The sequence below is a fragment of the Thermobia domestica genome, chromosome 10 (genome assembly GCF_964235325.1).
Source record: "Thermobia domestica chromosome 10, izTheDome1.hap1.1, whole genome shotgun sequence".
NCBI lineage: Eukaryota > Metazoa > Arthropoda > Insecta > Zygentoma > Lepismatidae > Thermobia > Thermobia domestica.
In genome coordinates, this window is record NC_137463.1 from 191,962,956 (window position 1) to 191,976,239 (window position 13,284).

The window sequence follows — 13,284 nt, forward strand, 5'->3', positions numbered from 1 at the left end:
ATCAAATCGATCTACACCTCTCATAAACTCAGTATAATCTCTAATAGCAGCTGGACAAAAAACATCAACTCTCCTCCCATCCTTCAGTTTTCTCGAAGCAGTAATTACGTTTTTGGCGTCGTGCGCTGTTGTAAGTACATTTACAAATCGTTTGTCCATCCATTCAATAGCCGATGTATGATTCTTTGTAACTACTCGGAATTCTCCCTGCTTTAGTTTTGGCAACTTCTTTGCAGATTTCCCATTTTTCTTCATAAAATCGGGAAGGTCAACTTTATCAGATCTCTCCGTACCAACTGAACATATTCCGTGGTTATATAAATCTTCCATTAGCTTCGTTGAGGTAAAAAAAAAAAAAAAAAAAAAAAAAAAATCAAATGATACAAGAGATTTTGTGTTCTGCAGATTCTGAGACAATTGCATCACCACTCTATATCCTAGTCCTTCTTTTCCATATTAATCTGTTTCTTTGCCAGTGTATATTTGCAATTTTTCTGGGTATCCAGTAACTGGATCAGCACGACACCAAACTTTGTAACCCCTCTTAATAGGTTTGAGGCATATATTGTCGTAACGAACTTCGACCTTTGAAATGAATCATACTTTCATCAATAGAATGAACTGAGCTTGACTTATACTCCATGAGAATTTTTTCTGATAAAGCATCAATTAATGGCCGAACTTTATGTAGAATATCATAGCCATCTTCTCCGCGTTTCTTAGCTGATTCGTTGTTCTTCACATGTAGAGCTGACATTAATTGTCAAAATCGTGTTTTCATCATGACAGAAGACACCGATGCATCTCCAAGTTCAGGATGTTGACCAATAAACACAACGAGACCGCATTTGATGCCCATTCTGATTATAACACTAAACAAAGCTGTCATTTCTGTCACCGATGTGTCTTTCCAATGAGGTATCTGCACTTGTCTAGCATACAAGTTTGTTTGTTCAACTATAATTTCGAAGATATCGAGTGAAAAGAATCTTGCGAAAAAAACAACCGGTGTTACATCTTCTTTGAATGAAAACGTAACTTCCGGCGATTTAGAAGACAGTGGAAAAATCATTTTGCTGAGACACAACACTATCTTCCCATGATAACTGTAGTTCTTCAGTTTCCGGTGCTTGAGCAACATCAGCTTCAGAAACCTCACTCAAAACTGAAAGCTGATCGTCATCTATATGAAATAATTCAGGAATATTCTTAGGAAGAGTGGTTCGGTGTTTCGCCTTCATAGAGTTATATTTTTCAGGATCAAAGTTCAAAGTTGAGAACAGAAGTGGGGACAACGAATTTACACTCATGTCTGACGGCGATTTGTCATCGACTGTGGGAGCTGCGATCACACTTGTAGGAGATTCATAAGTAAGCACTGCTTCCAACATATGTGAAGGTGATGAGAGAACACTCATGTCAAAATCGAGCTAGCTTTGGACCGTGTGCGTATTTCCCTCATTCCCTCAGTTGTATCACCATTCAAATCCTCTTTTGAGCTATCGCATTCTGTACCAGAATTCTCCGGTTCATTAGGAAGAGCAAATAGAAATTCCAAAGCCTCTTCCTCTTACAAAGTTCTATTTGACATTGTGTCTCTGAAAGAAGTCAAAGGCACTCCTTAGTATTAGAGGAAATAATATTCCCGCTCATACATATGAAGAGTACGGGGGAATAACGATGAGAGTCCATTTTTAACGATTTTTATTTTGTGAAGGCCAACGGTAGAGGTCAGCATGAGCTTTCTGCATATATATTCATTTTCCACAGAAACGCTTTTAGTCCCATGTAAAAAGTTTTTAAAAACCTTGAAATAGGGAAGAAAGGTGAATGTCACAGCATATGATGAATAAACGATGGAAGTCCAATTTCCTGCTGAACAAGTCTTTGTATTGTTACACTTTTGATCGAATGATACCACTGTTTCGCAACGCTGTTAGCTGCCAGTAGAAACACGCCTTTACATAGAGCAGTCGTGTTGCTGAGAAGTGCGTTAATAATAACACGGTTTTGGAGTTAACATGGATGTTAACTCGTGCCTAGATGCAAAAGAACATGGGAAGAAAAGAAGACATTGACGTGTGTCGGACGCTTCCAAAAAATTACGCCAACAAACGCATGAAACAGGTGCAGACGGAAAGTGTAGAAGATTCAAGTGTTTTGAAAGTGTACACGGAAGTGACGGATATCATCATCAGTCATTTCAATTCTTTGCCTGATCGAGATGCTCAACGGCTCCATTTAAGCGGTTTAATTGAAGTTAATCTAGTGAATAGGAGGCGCCCGCCAAAAACTCAAAATGAGGCTTACCTTCGTGATAATGCGTACAAGTACAAAGTGAGGGTTAAAAGAAATGATGTGATGGAGGAAATACCGGTTTGCTACAGAGCATTATTGGCCCTTCATGGCATATCAGCGAGAACTTTACAGACTATTCACGAGCAGTTGAAAGAATGTGCTACGGAAGTCCCCGATAGACGAGGAAAGCACAAAAATCGACCATTCTTTACGCGAGGAAACCTTACACAAAATTCATGAACATATTCGATCTCTTCGAGGTCGGAAAGCACATTACTCATTGAAGAAATCATCCAAGATTTATCTGCCGGCAGAACTCAATGGTAAGAAGCTGCATCACATGTTTTTAGCAATGTACCCTAACAACCATGTTTCATACGATAGTTACATGCGTGTTTTCAATACTGAGTACAACATTTCGTTTGGATATCCCCGTTCAGATACATGTTGTGCATGTGATGCAATGTAGGCGCAAGAGAAACTATTGCAAGAAGAATTGGCATCCAAAGCGAACTCAGATGACGATGGCAGGAAGAAGGAAAAGGACCTGCATGATTGCATACATTTGCGGCTAGCAGAAACATTTTATTACAGGAAACGTCAATGTCGACAACGCTGCGCACAAACCACAAAAGAAGAAGCCATTGCTATGGATTTTCAGGCGAATTTGCAAGTCCCGAATATAGCTAGTAATATTGTGTATTATAAACGACAACTGACGGTGCATTTATTCAATATTCATCTGCTGCCATCGGGAGAATCAGTCTTTTACGGGTACGACGAGACAGTAGCTAAGAAAGGGGCAGATGAAGTCGTCTCAATGCTCCACCATTTCATATTTGAAATTCTATCCAACGATGTGAGGCATATGCATATTTTCTGTGATTCTTGTGCAGGTCAAAACAAAAACTTCACAGTATTTAGTTATATACATTATGTTATTGCATTTTGTAAGCGTTTGGACAGGATAACTATGACGTTTCCAGAACGTGGCGACTCATACCTGGAGTGTGACAAAAATATGGGACTCATTTCACACTCTTCTCGAACTGAAGTTTCCGCAGATTGGTATGAGGTCATACGATCCAGTAGAGTCAAACCTAGCCCATTCCAAGTAGTCGAGTGCCAACAGATGTTCAAGGCTTGGACACATTTCTTTGTCTCTAATGGATTGTACAAAAGGAAGTTGCCTGTTCCCTCCAGACCCCTGAAGGAAGTCAAAGTAGAGAATGAACAGCCACACATTATGTTTATGCGCACCGCAAGTTACAACAGTGCATGGGAAACAGTGGTGCTTACACAGGCAATTAATAAGAAGCAGATATCTGGGTTGCAGGAGGGTGAGCTCCTCTTACCAGGTGAAGTGTATTCCCATGTCTTACCAATATCTGCTTTGAAGTGGAAAGACCTGCAGGAAATCTCTAAACTTCTTACCACGAAGCAGTCAGTGATGTTTTATTCAAATTTACCGCATTAGGAATGAACAAACAGAGATGTATTCCCCAATTAGTAGTTAGGTGCTTGAAGCAATACTTCTGATTTGTTTTCATTTTAAATCTTTTAGTGGTTTATCCGTTAGAGTGATGTAGAATTTTCATTTAAAGTTAGAGGACAGAAATGTGACTTTCATCGTTTTTCACTCAATTTTCTGGACATTCATCTTTTTTCCGCTTTGGTTTTTACATTACAATGCTATTGTTGAATTTTCTCCATTGTTACCAAATATAACCTCTTGGAGCAGTTCTGGTGCATTGTCAGATTGTTGACCTTATGCTTCATTCCATTTATTCTTGCTCATTGTATCAAATGCATAAAATAAAGCGTTTCACAGTTTAAAAAGCTAAATTCTCCGAAGTGTGAAAATGACTTTCATCGTTATTCCCCCGTTCTCTTCATATCGTTATAACTATGTGTCTCAGAGGGAAGTATTTTTCCACCAACCACATGGCACAGTTATTTTTTTCACTCCTTCACAAAACAATATACCGAAGAATTAAAATTCCTTCTCTACAACAAAGGTCTAAACTAATCATAAAAGTATATCTCTTACCTTTACATCAAAACGTTTACTCGGAAAAAATATTGTTTTTACATTACGGAAAACAGCACTATCCGTCACCAACAAGGAATAGACAGCGCACGGCGTCACTGTTGCCAGCTCGGGTCCCTCGAAATACTTAAATAATAACAGCAAGGAACACTAAACAAAACAACACAATAGAAAAATAAAGAAGTTTATTTCTCGAAAACGTACAGCGTAAGAACTGTACTGGGAAATAATTTCCCTCTGAAGAATGAAAGGTTAACCTACTCTTATACGAGAGTGCTTTCTACTTCTCTGATACTCGAGTGATTTCCCAAGTTGTGAGATAGCATATGAATTCTCAAAATACTCCTTTTTGAGAACGCCTTTGAGCACACCTTGCAACCGTGTGGTCTTTTTAAATTATGTGTTACTAAGTGAGTTTTCAAGTCACCTTTCAGGAAAAACGACTTTCCACACTCATGACAACAATATCGTTTCTCTTTTGAATGAGTTAACATATGAGCCTTTAAGTTACCTTTAAGAGAGAAAGTTTTCCCACATTCGCTACAAGAGTGTGGCTTCTGGTTGGTATGAGTTAACATGTGACTTCTCAAGTGACATTTTTGGGAAAAAGCTTTTTCACACCTCTGGCATATATGTGGTTTTTCCAATTTATGAGTATACATGTGAAGTTTTAAACTATTTTTTCTCGAGAACGACTTCTCACATTCCTGGCAAGTGAATGATTTCTCCAACTTATGAGTTAACATGTGACTTCTCAAGTAACATTTTAGTGAAAAAGCCTTCCCACATTCCTGGCAAGCGTGCTGTTTTTCCAAGTTTTGATTTACCATACGTTTTCTGAGGGAAGAACTTTTCAAAGTCCTAGCCTGCTCGTGGTATATGTGTGGCTTGCGGGTTGTATGGGTTAACATGTGAACTCTAAAAGCAAATATTCGAGTGAAATCCTTTCCACATTCCTGGCAGACATGTAGCTTTCCTAACATATTTAATGCGAGAGTTTGAGAAAAACCATTCTCCCTATTCTGGCAGTTCTGTGATTCTTTTAAAGGATTAATTGGCATATGTGACCTCTCACCGTTGGTTTCTATACCTTCAGGGAAACAACTGGACTCTTCACCGGTAATAATTTTAGAATCTCTTCTAAAATCCAAACTTCCCCGATATATATCATTTTGTAATAAGTATGATGGAACATAAGCCCTGAAAATATACAAAAGAAAAATTAGAAGCCAATAATACAATGGTGGGTAACAAGTCTTGACATATTCAAATACCTGCATCGCTTCTGACATCAATCATAAATGCCCGAACTAGCTAAAGTCGTCAAAGAAAACGACTTAAACGCTCACAGACGGCAAAAGTGTATACATGAAAATGGAACGCAGTATTCCGTCCAATGTGTGATTTCGTACGGGCAACGGTAAGGGCATAATAACATGTAGTACTGAAACATTACCTTTAGGAGTTCGTTCAATGCATATTTGTAGCCCGAATGGCGAAGAAACAGTTGCTGAAAGCTCAGCAAGAAATGGTTCAAGAAATTACCCAGGGATTGCAAGAACCTCGCTAACTGAAAACGACTAACAAATCGAAAGCCGGAATTCTAAAGACACACACCGGCACAAAAGCAAATACGAGGACACAGCAATCAAAAATTAACGTAAGTTGGGCTTAATAAAGTATACTGTAATGTATCAGCTCGATAGGCTCTATCGCAGGAAAAACCGGTATGTGTCTTGTACTTGCTGAATCGTAAAACTCAAATAAGATTAACCAAGTAAATGTACGACGCCAGAAATTGCCGAAAAACTCACACGAACTGTTTCATGAAGAGGATAACAGAGCACGGGAAAGTGGAAAAACCCTGAAATGAATAAATAATCTTTTCATAAGGACTCGGTGCAGGAACCTGCCATCAAACTATCAGAGAAAACAAGCCTGTAGGAAGTAAAATAATCCACGCATTAAAGGAAACCTAATAATACAATACTTATTCAGTGTTATCAACTAAGGACACTATAGTACCACAAAATCAAAATTATGCCGGCTTCTACAACAGTAATAATTCAAACGAGACGGGCGGGCTAATCCACATCCGAAGTACGTTGGCGTCCATGATTATAATCTAAAGGAACAAAGTTACAACATATTGTCGATTTGACGATTTCCGAAACTTTTTACATCGAAAAACTATTTAGATAAGTATTATATTCAATCACTACATGGTCTTCAGCAGATGTAGAGAACATAATGAACTGACAGGAAACTGATATTCCAAACCGATTTAGATGTATATGAAAATCATGGGTGTAGGTTGCAATACTGCTTAACCCTTTCCTGTGCAATTTGTTTTATGACTACGTGGAATAACAAGTACTTGCAATCAGAATGTGGTGTACAAAATCAAACCCTTTAGAAAAAAACTTTAATTATTACCTAGTGGTAATTAGTATGATGGGAAACCTTCCCGGCGCACAAAGTGTGTCAGAAAACAAGAATCATAAATTTTCTGATTTTTTTGTTTCTATTTCACACGAACAAGTTACAGAGAAGGAACGTATTACAATGTAGGTCTTCGCAGATAATATTAATGATAAAATTGAAAATATAGTAACCACATTTTTCAAGAAATTTTCTAATACATAGATCAGCCGTACGACGCTCACATTGCGTGCTTTAGAAATAAGTCTCTTTTCTTTATTTTTAAATTTACTTTAGTGGAGCATAAATTGCACCGTCAGTTAGTCTTCTTCAAAGCACAAATGCTATTACTGAACTTATTAAACCTACCTAGTTTGTGACAAATTTATCGTTGTTTAGGAAACTTTCAGAATCATTTGCGTTTGCGGTTTGAGAAACCTACAATTAATTGTCTTGAAAACACAAAGCGATACCAGGTTAGTCTTGGAAGCATTAAACAGTGCCCAGTTTCCATAATGCAAATTTCAACACACAGCCATTTTATAATCGGACAGAGACCACAACTTATGTCCTTCCTTACAAGTTGCATGACTGTGTACAGTTAGTTAGTGACTGCCAATGAAAGATATCGTTAACAGCAAGTGCAGTAGATACCTTATAAGTGGAATCAACTGTAATGATCAGGTATGTAATAAATAGCTTCACCATATGTATTTTATCATAATTTGGTTTATCTCTTGGTGTTCTGTTTCCGTTCTTCGTCGAAATGTTTACATGTCATAACAAGTGATAGATTGACCGAGAGGAGGATCAAAATTGGAACAATTATATAGTTCTTGTAATATTACAATACCCATTCAAATAATGTCTTCCCATAGATATTTAAAAATACAATATTAGGAGGCGGCCCTTTCCCTCCCAAGGCGTAGGAAAGGTTTGCATGAGGTAATTGTCAGAAATTTTAAAATCGTTGTTGCTTTTCTTTGCATCTAGAACTCAACAGCAAGCTTCCGTACTTCTAAATAGAAGAACGTCTAAGATAATTTATGTAATAATACATAATTTTTCAACAATAATAATATTTTCGAAACTCTTTAAGATATCAAATTACCATAATCGCATTATCATCTTTCCTGTTATTGAAATCATATAAATACTTAGATATGCTACTTATATAATATAAGCATTAGTTTGAAGAAAATGTCTGGTGAAAAATTAAATTAATTCTTTAAACTTACTTCCTATTTTGTTTCAGTATGCGTCTTTATCGCGCGAGATCCCGATTGCATTCCTTTTGGAAGCTTATGTGATATGGATCACACGCTAAGTAGTAGGTTCACGTCTCATATACTTTTGCAACTGAAAGCAACGATAAATTCTAATTAACCAAACAACCTACTACGATCTCATTTATAATAGACGAATAGATCGTATGATGATATTACCTGTCATCAAGGTAATTTGTAATCCTTCTCTGTCTTCCTTCTAATTGCAATGTTGTAGAGGCCTTGAAAAGTCGACAATGTAGCTATCTTCGTTCGTAGTAGTGAATAATCAAAATTGTATTGTAGTAATCTCACGTAAAATGGTACTTAGCAGTAGAGCAATGGGTGAGATGACGATTTAACAATCATAGCAACTCATCTATGGCCTTCGGTAACTCCTTAATGAGTATCCATAAGTCTAATAGCTGTCATTTAATCTAGTACGGGAATACAAGGGTTAAAATAATACTTTAATTAAACACAATGACGACACTAATTAACCTAGACTATCTCATTTATTGTTGTTGAAATTGCTAATACAGGATTGATGAGCACCTCACAGAACTATTCTAAAGCAAATACATTTGTTTAAGAAATCAATGGGCCATCCATTGTGGAAAATATGAAATTACAGTTACACATCGTGATCAACAATCAGAAGGCAATTCATAAGGAACGTGCTTATAAACAAAGTTATAAGAGTAGTTTTCCGGGCTTATTAAAAACCTACGGTTTCGAGGATTTCAATTGATATGTACTGCCCTGCCATAATTATGCATAAGAAGAGAAAAAAACATGTAATATACAATTTACATTTTCTGGTGCATCGATGACAACCAAGATCGACGACAAATATGATCGAGATAATAACAGTCTGACCACCTGCCCGAGAGTTTAAGACTTAACAATACGAGCAAGAGGAATTAAACCGAAAACATGAACAATCTGGTTTTAACTCCAGTAGTTTTTATACACACCTCATTTGTTATTTCCCTTTCTCTTGTCCCTCAGAACCAGTGCATTCTAGGCTATGAAATAATAGTTTCAGTGACGTTTACGGGAGAGCACTTGCTTTCACATTTCTCCACGAAACACATTTTTCAAAATGTTTTGTTATATAATTGTTTTTTGTTCCTGATGTCCTTCTCCAAATGTACAATAGTACAAAAATAACTTATTTGTCTTAGCTTGGTATTTCCAAAAATGACTGCACTTTCATGCTCTAAGATTAAGTTTGGAGTCCATTATCGAATTTATATAAAAAAAAAATCGATCAAGTCTTTACGTTTACGTAATACTCCTCCACTTAAAAAAGTGCCACTGAGCAAGTCTCGAATGGATGCCAGTGATCATTAATTTCGACCATGGTTCGAGGGTAACGCTGTAGAAGAAGTTAACCAGTTGAGACGACACCACAGGAGAAAAAGTTGGTATATTGTGAAACTCATAAGAACAGAAAACACAATTGCCGTACACTGGTTGTTCAGCGTCGGTGTCATACCTGGAATGCTTGGATCAAGGACGTAAGGATAAAATAACATGAAATAGCCATTGGTACCAACTGTGGCCAAGTGAGGCTTGAAGTTGTCGTATAACACACTGATATAAGTGTACACACTGTCATCATCCCGAGAGTACATTAAACCTACATATACCAAGGAAACTTGTCCGGTAAGGACGAACAACCTATTACTATATCGATTGGACCATGAAGAAGAGCAATAGCTAAAGTGTTGTATAATAAGAGTACATAATCGTTATGCAAAGGTCATACCAAAACAATGAAGCAAATTCACATAGTATTATGCTTATGGCAAACAGTGGATCATTGAGAAAACTAGTTTGTTTCCGCGCAATTAGTGGACAAAAGTAAATACACACACACACGCACACACACACACACACACACACACACACATATATATATATATATATATATATATATATATATATATATATATATATATATATATATATATATATATATAATGTGCCTTCCATTTCAATTCGGGCAGAGCATGTACCATCACCATCTCAGATATTGTTGAACCTTTTTTTTTTAGCAACTAGACATGTTTTTAAGAGACCCATATTTTTTTGTTTTGTCGAAAAAAATTTTCCCGCCAAGTAATGGGCCATCAAAGACGGGGAGTATAATTTATGAATTGTAGAAGACATGGAAAATGGTCAACTTCGGAGCCTCACCATTCGGCTATGGAGACAGGTAGAGTTATAATTCTTGTTGTGGTATGTACATAGGGATATAAATAAACTATATTTTATTATAGTTTGGTTTGCGCATGCGTATCTTTTTGTACATAAATTAACAAATGAACGTCAATTTATCTGAAAAGTCAAAGTTTGCGAATTTTTTTCGAGCACTTCCCGTTCAAATTTTAAAATTCTGTTTTCACGATTGGTAAGACCTGGTTACCCGCTTTCCGAAAAAAAAAAATTGTATCGCTTCTGTGTGCAACCGTTGTGTCGCAAAAAATTCGAGAAATATTAAAATTTTCAAAAATCGCCATTTTTGGGCCCCATTTTCTCGAAAACACCATCTTTTAAAATTCTGAAATTTTGTCAGATGGTTCAACTTTATATGAGTAATAAACACACCAAATACCATTCTCGACCAATGCTTCATGAATTAACTGCAGCCTTTTGAAGTTAGCGAAGTTTCGTTAACTTTGATGTCACAGTTAGCAACACAGGGAACAATAAAAGTGCAATGATTTGATGATGCTTGTGGTTCACATTCATTAAATGAAGAACAAAAGGTTTTCTTGACTGTTTTTTTTTATTATTATTATTTTGATCAAGAAGGCTCTCTGAAATAGTAAAATGAGCCTCCTCCTACTCCTTAGTTTTCTTAAACTGAAATAATCTGAGGTGGAAATTACGATTACGAAACACAAATTTTAAGTTTACTTGAAATGGCCATCCAATAAATTCTGATGATCTACAAAAAGCCTGAACTGTTACCTCAGTGATGACTTGGAATGCTCCAGACAAAGTCTCAATTAAGTGCGATGTCATTACAGTGATCGAAAAAGGACAAAAAGTTAAAAAAAATCGAAACGTTTTCTTACGCGTACCAAAGAAATTTACTGACTTTATAAACAGAACAATCCCAACATAAGAAATGGGTCACTCGGAATTTTACAGTATTCGACTAAAGTGGGTCAGTCCGCAGCCTGCGAGGAAGTGTGTATATATGTGTGTATATTGTGCAAATTTTAAGTTAGCTGCTACTGCGTTGCTACAAATCAAAGGTGCAGCCTGTATTGAAGCTGTATGAATGACCTATTTCCTTTAGTAGTATGATCCGTAGAAAATGACAACTGTCTTCTTCAAGAATGTGGTGAATGTCCTGGAGTGGAACGAATAAGTGTGGAGTCTTCAATTATTGATCCTGATGAAAATGAAAGTGTTACGTATGCCATATGAGAAAACAATAATCTCGTTAAAAAACTGTGTCACATTCTGTTTTCGTATCGTACATTGCTGGTTTAACTGTAAGAATTGTAATTCATGACTACATCATGAAAATATAAAGAAAATTAATTGCTACCGAAAAGCATCGTATAAAATTTCAAGATATAAATTCTATTTTACTTCATGTGGACTTCGCTGAAAACTGGACTGTTATTCTGCAAAGTGAGATTCAGAGTTATCACCAGAATATGAAACAACTGACAGTTTTGTTGTAATAAACGACGATAAAAAACACGATTCGGCTCATGTACTCATAGCCATAGAAAAGATTCTAAAGATACTCGAAGAAAAGCGAAAATATATTTTATAGAAAAAGGTTTGAATACGAGAAAATTAGTGTCTACAATTTCCCAAACCGTGTCAGTGATTTCTGATGGTGCTGCATCCCACTTTAAAAATCGCTTTCAGATGTTCGAAATGCAGACAGGTCCGATAAAGCAGTGGTTTTGCAGTGAAACCGGCCATGCAAGGGTCTCTGCAACGGTATTGAGGGGGGAGTAGGTGTAAAGAATGTGGCTACGCGGCATAACCTTAGGCAAATACAGATGCACAGTATTAAAACCACAGAAGAAAAAAAAATGAAATGAAATCTTTAAGTTTTACGTCCCACGGTTATGCCGGTTAGGCTAAAGGAGACGGTGATTATGAGAAATGAATGAAATGGTGGAATGCAGAATGTGGGAGGAAACGGGATAACCCCGAGAAAACCCACGAGCACGGCGTTTGTCCACCACAAAGCCCACACGGCGCGATCTGGGATCGAACCAGGGACCCCAAGAACCGGAGATGAACGTTCTACCACTGAGCCACCGCGCCCCCACTAAAACCTCTGAATAATTCGTGAGTATAGTGCAAGTACAAACTCCGGGTATTACTTACTTTCTTTTTGTTGCCTGGAACTGAATTCGACGACTTCCGGAAGAAAAAAGGGAAAGTATGCGACCGGTAACTGGTATTCAACGAAGTCATCTTTGGCTTTCGGAAAATGGCGTTTTTTTTTTTTTTTTATGGCAGTAACGGGTCACCATGAACTAACTTCATGCTTCCCCCAAAATCGAACTTCTGCAATTCAAAGTGTAGATTTAAGAAATCTGCCAAAAAGGAACTTTTGTTACATAAATGTGTGTATGATAAGTGATAACCAGTGGTGCGTAGCAGAAATATTATGAGTAAATCATGAATTACGTGAAGTTGAAGTGCTGTTTATGGTTCCACATGGACCTTCAGCATTTGTGACTATCGACAATGTGCTGCGCAGGGGCGGATCCAGGACGGAGTTCTGGAAGGGGGAGGGGGGAATACTGCTACTTAGAGCTACTTTTAAGAGCGCCAAACTTTGAGATCGGCTTTATTTATATATAAAATAAAAAAGTTTCTTTCCCCTAGATCCCTCCTCGACAAGTTGTGAGTGAGCCAACACCTATTGGAGCACCTGCACGGTTAAATGCTATTAGCGAAGAAGACACCAACCAAGCAAATGATTGGTCCATGTAAAAAATTAAAAAAAAATATTTTAAAAATCAGTGAAATTTTGTTTCCGCAGACCATTTTAAGTAAGTGAACTTGAAATTTGTGCGTTTCGTAATCGTAATTTCCACCTCAGATTATTTCAGTTTAAGAAAACGGAGGAGTAGGGGGAGGCTCATTTTACTATTTCAGAGAGCCTTCTTGATCAAAATAAAAAAAAAAGTCAAGAAAAACTTTTATTCTTCATTTAATGAATGTGAACCACAAACATCATCAAATTATTGCACT

The 13,284-nt window shown here is 37.0% G+C and overlaps 1 protein-coding gene across 7 annotated transcripts in view; it reads right to left on the reverse strand.

The window, feature by feature from the left end:
- Window positions 1-347: 347 nt before the first annotated feature.
- The window catches only part of LOC145662908 (uncharacterized), a 40,992-nt gene continuing 28,055 nt past the window's right edge, over window positions 348-13,284 (reverse strand). For 6 of the 7 annotated variants that reach the window (XM_081728910.1, XM_081728909.1, XM_081728913.1 and 3 more), the window contains exon 3: window positions 4,517-5,548. In XM_081728910.1, the coding sequence (XP_081585036.1) occupies window positions 4,612-5,548 (937 nt within the window). In that variant the 3' untranslated portion in view covers window positions 4,517-4,611. Of the gene's footprint in view, window positions 1,599-4,516; window positions 5,549-13,284 lie in introns of those variants that run through there. The other variant, XM_081728914.1, reaches the window with a different exon arrangement.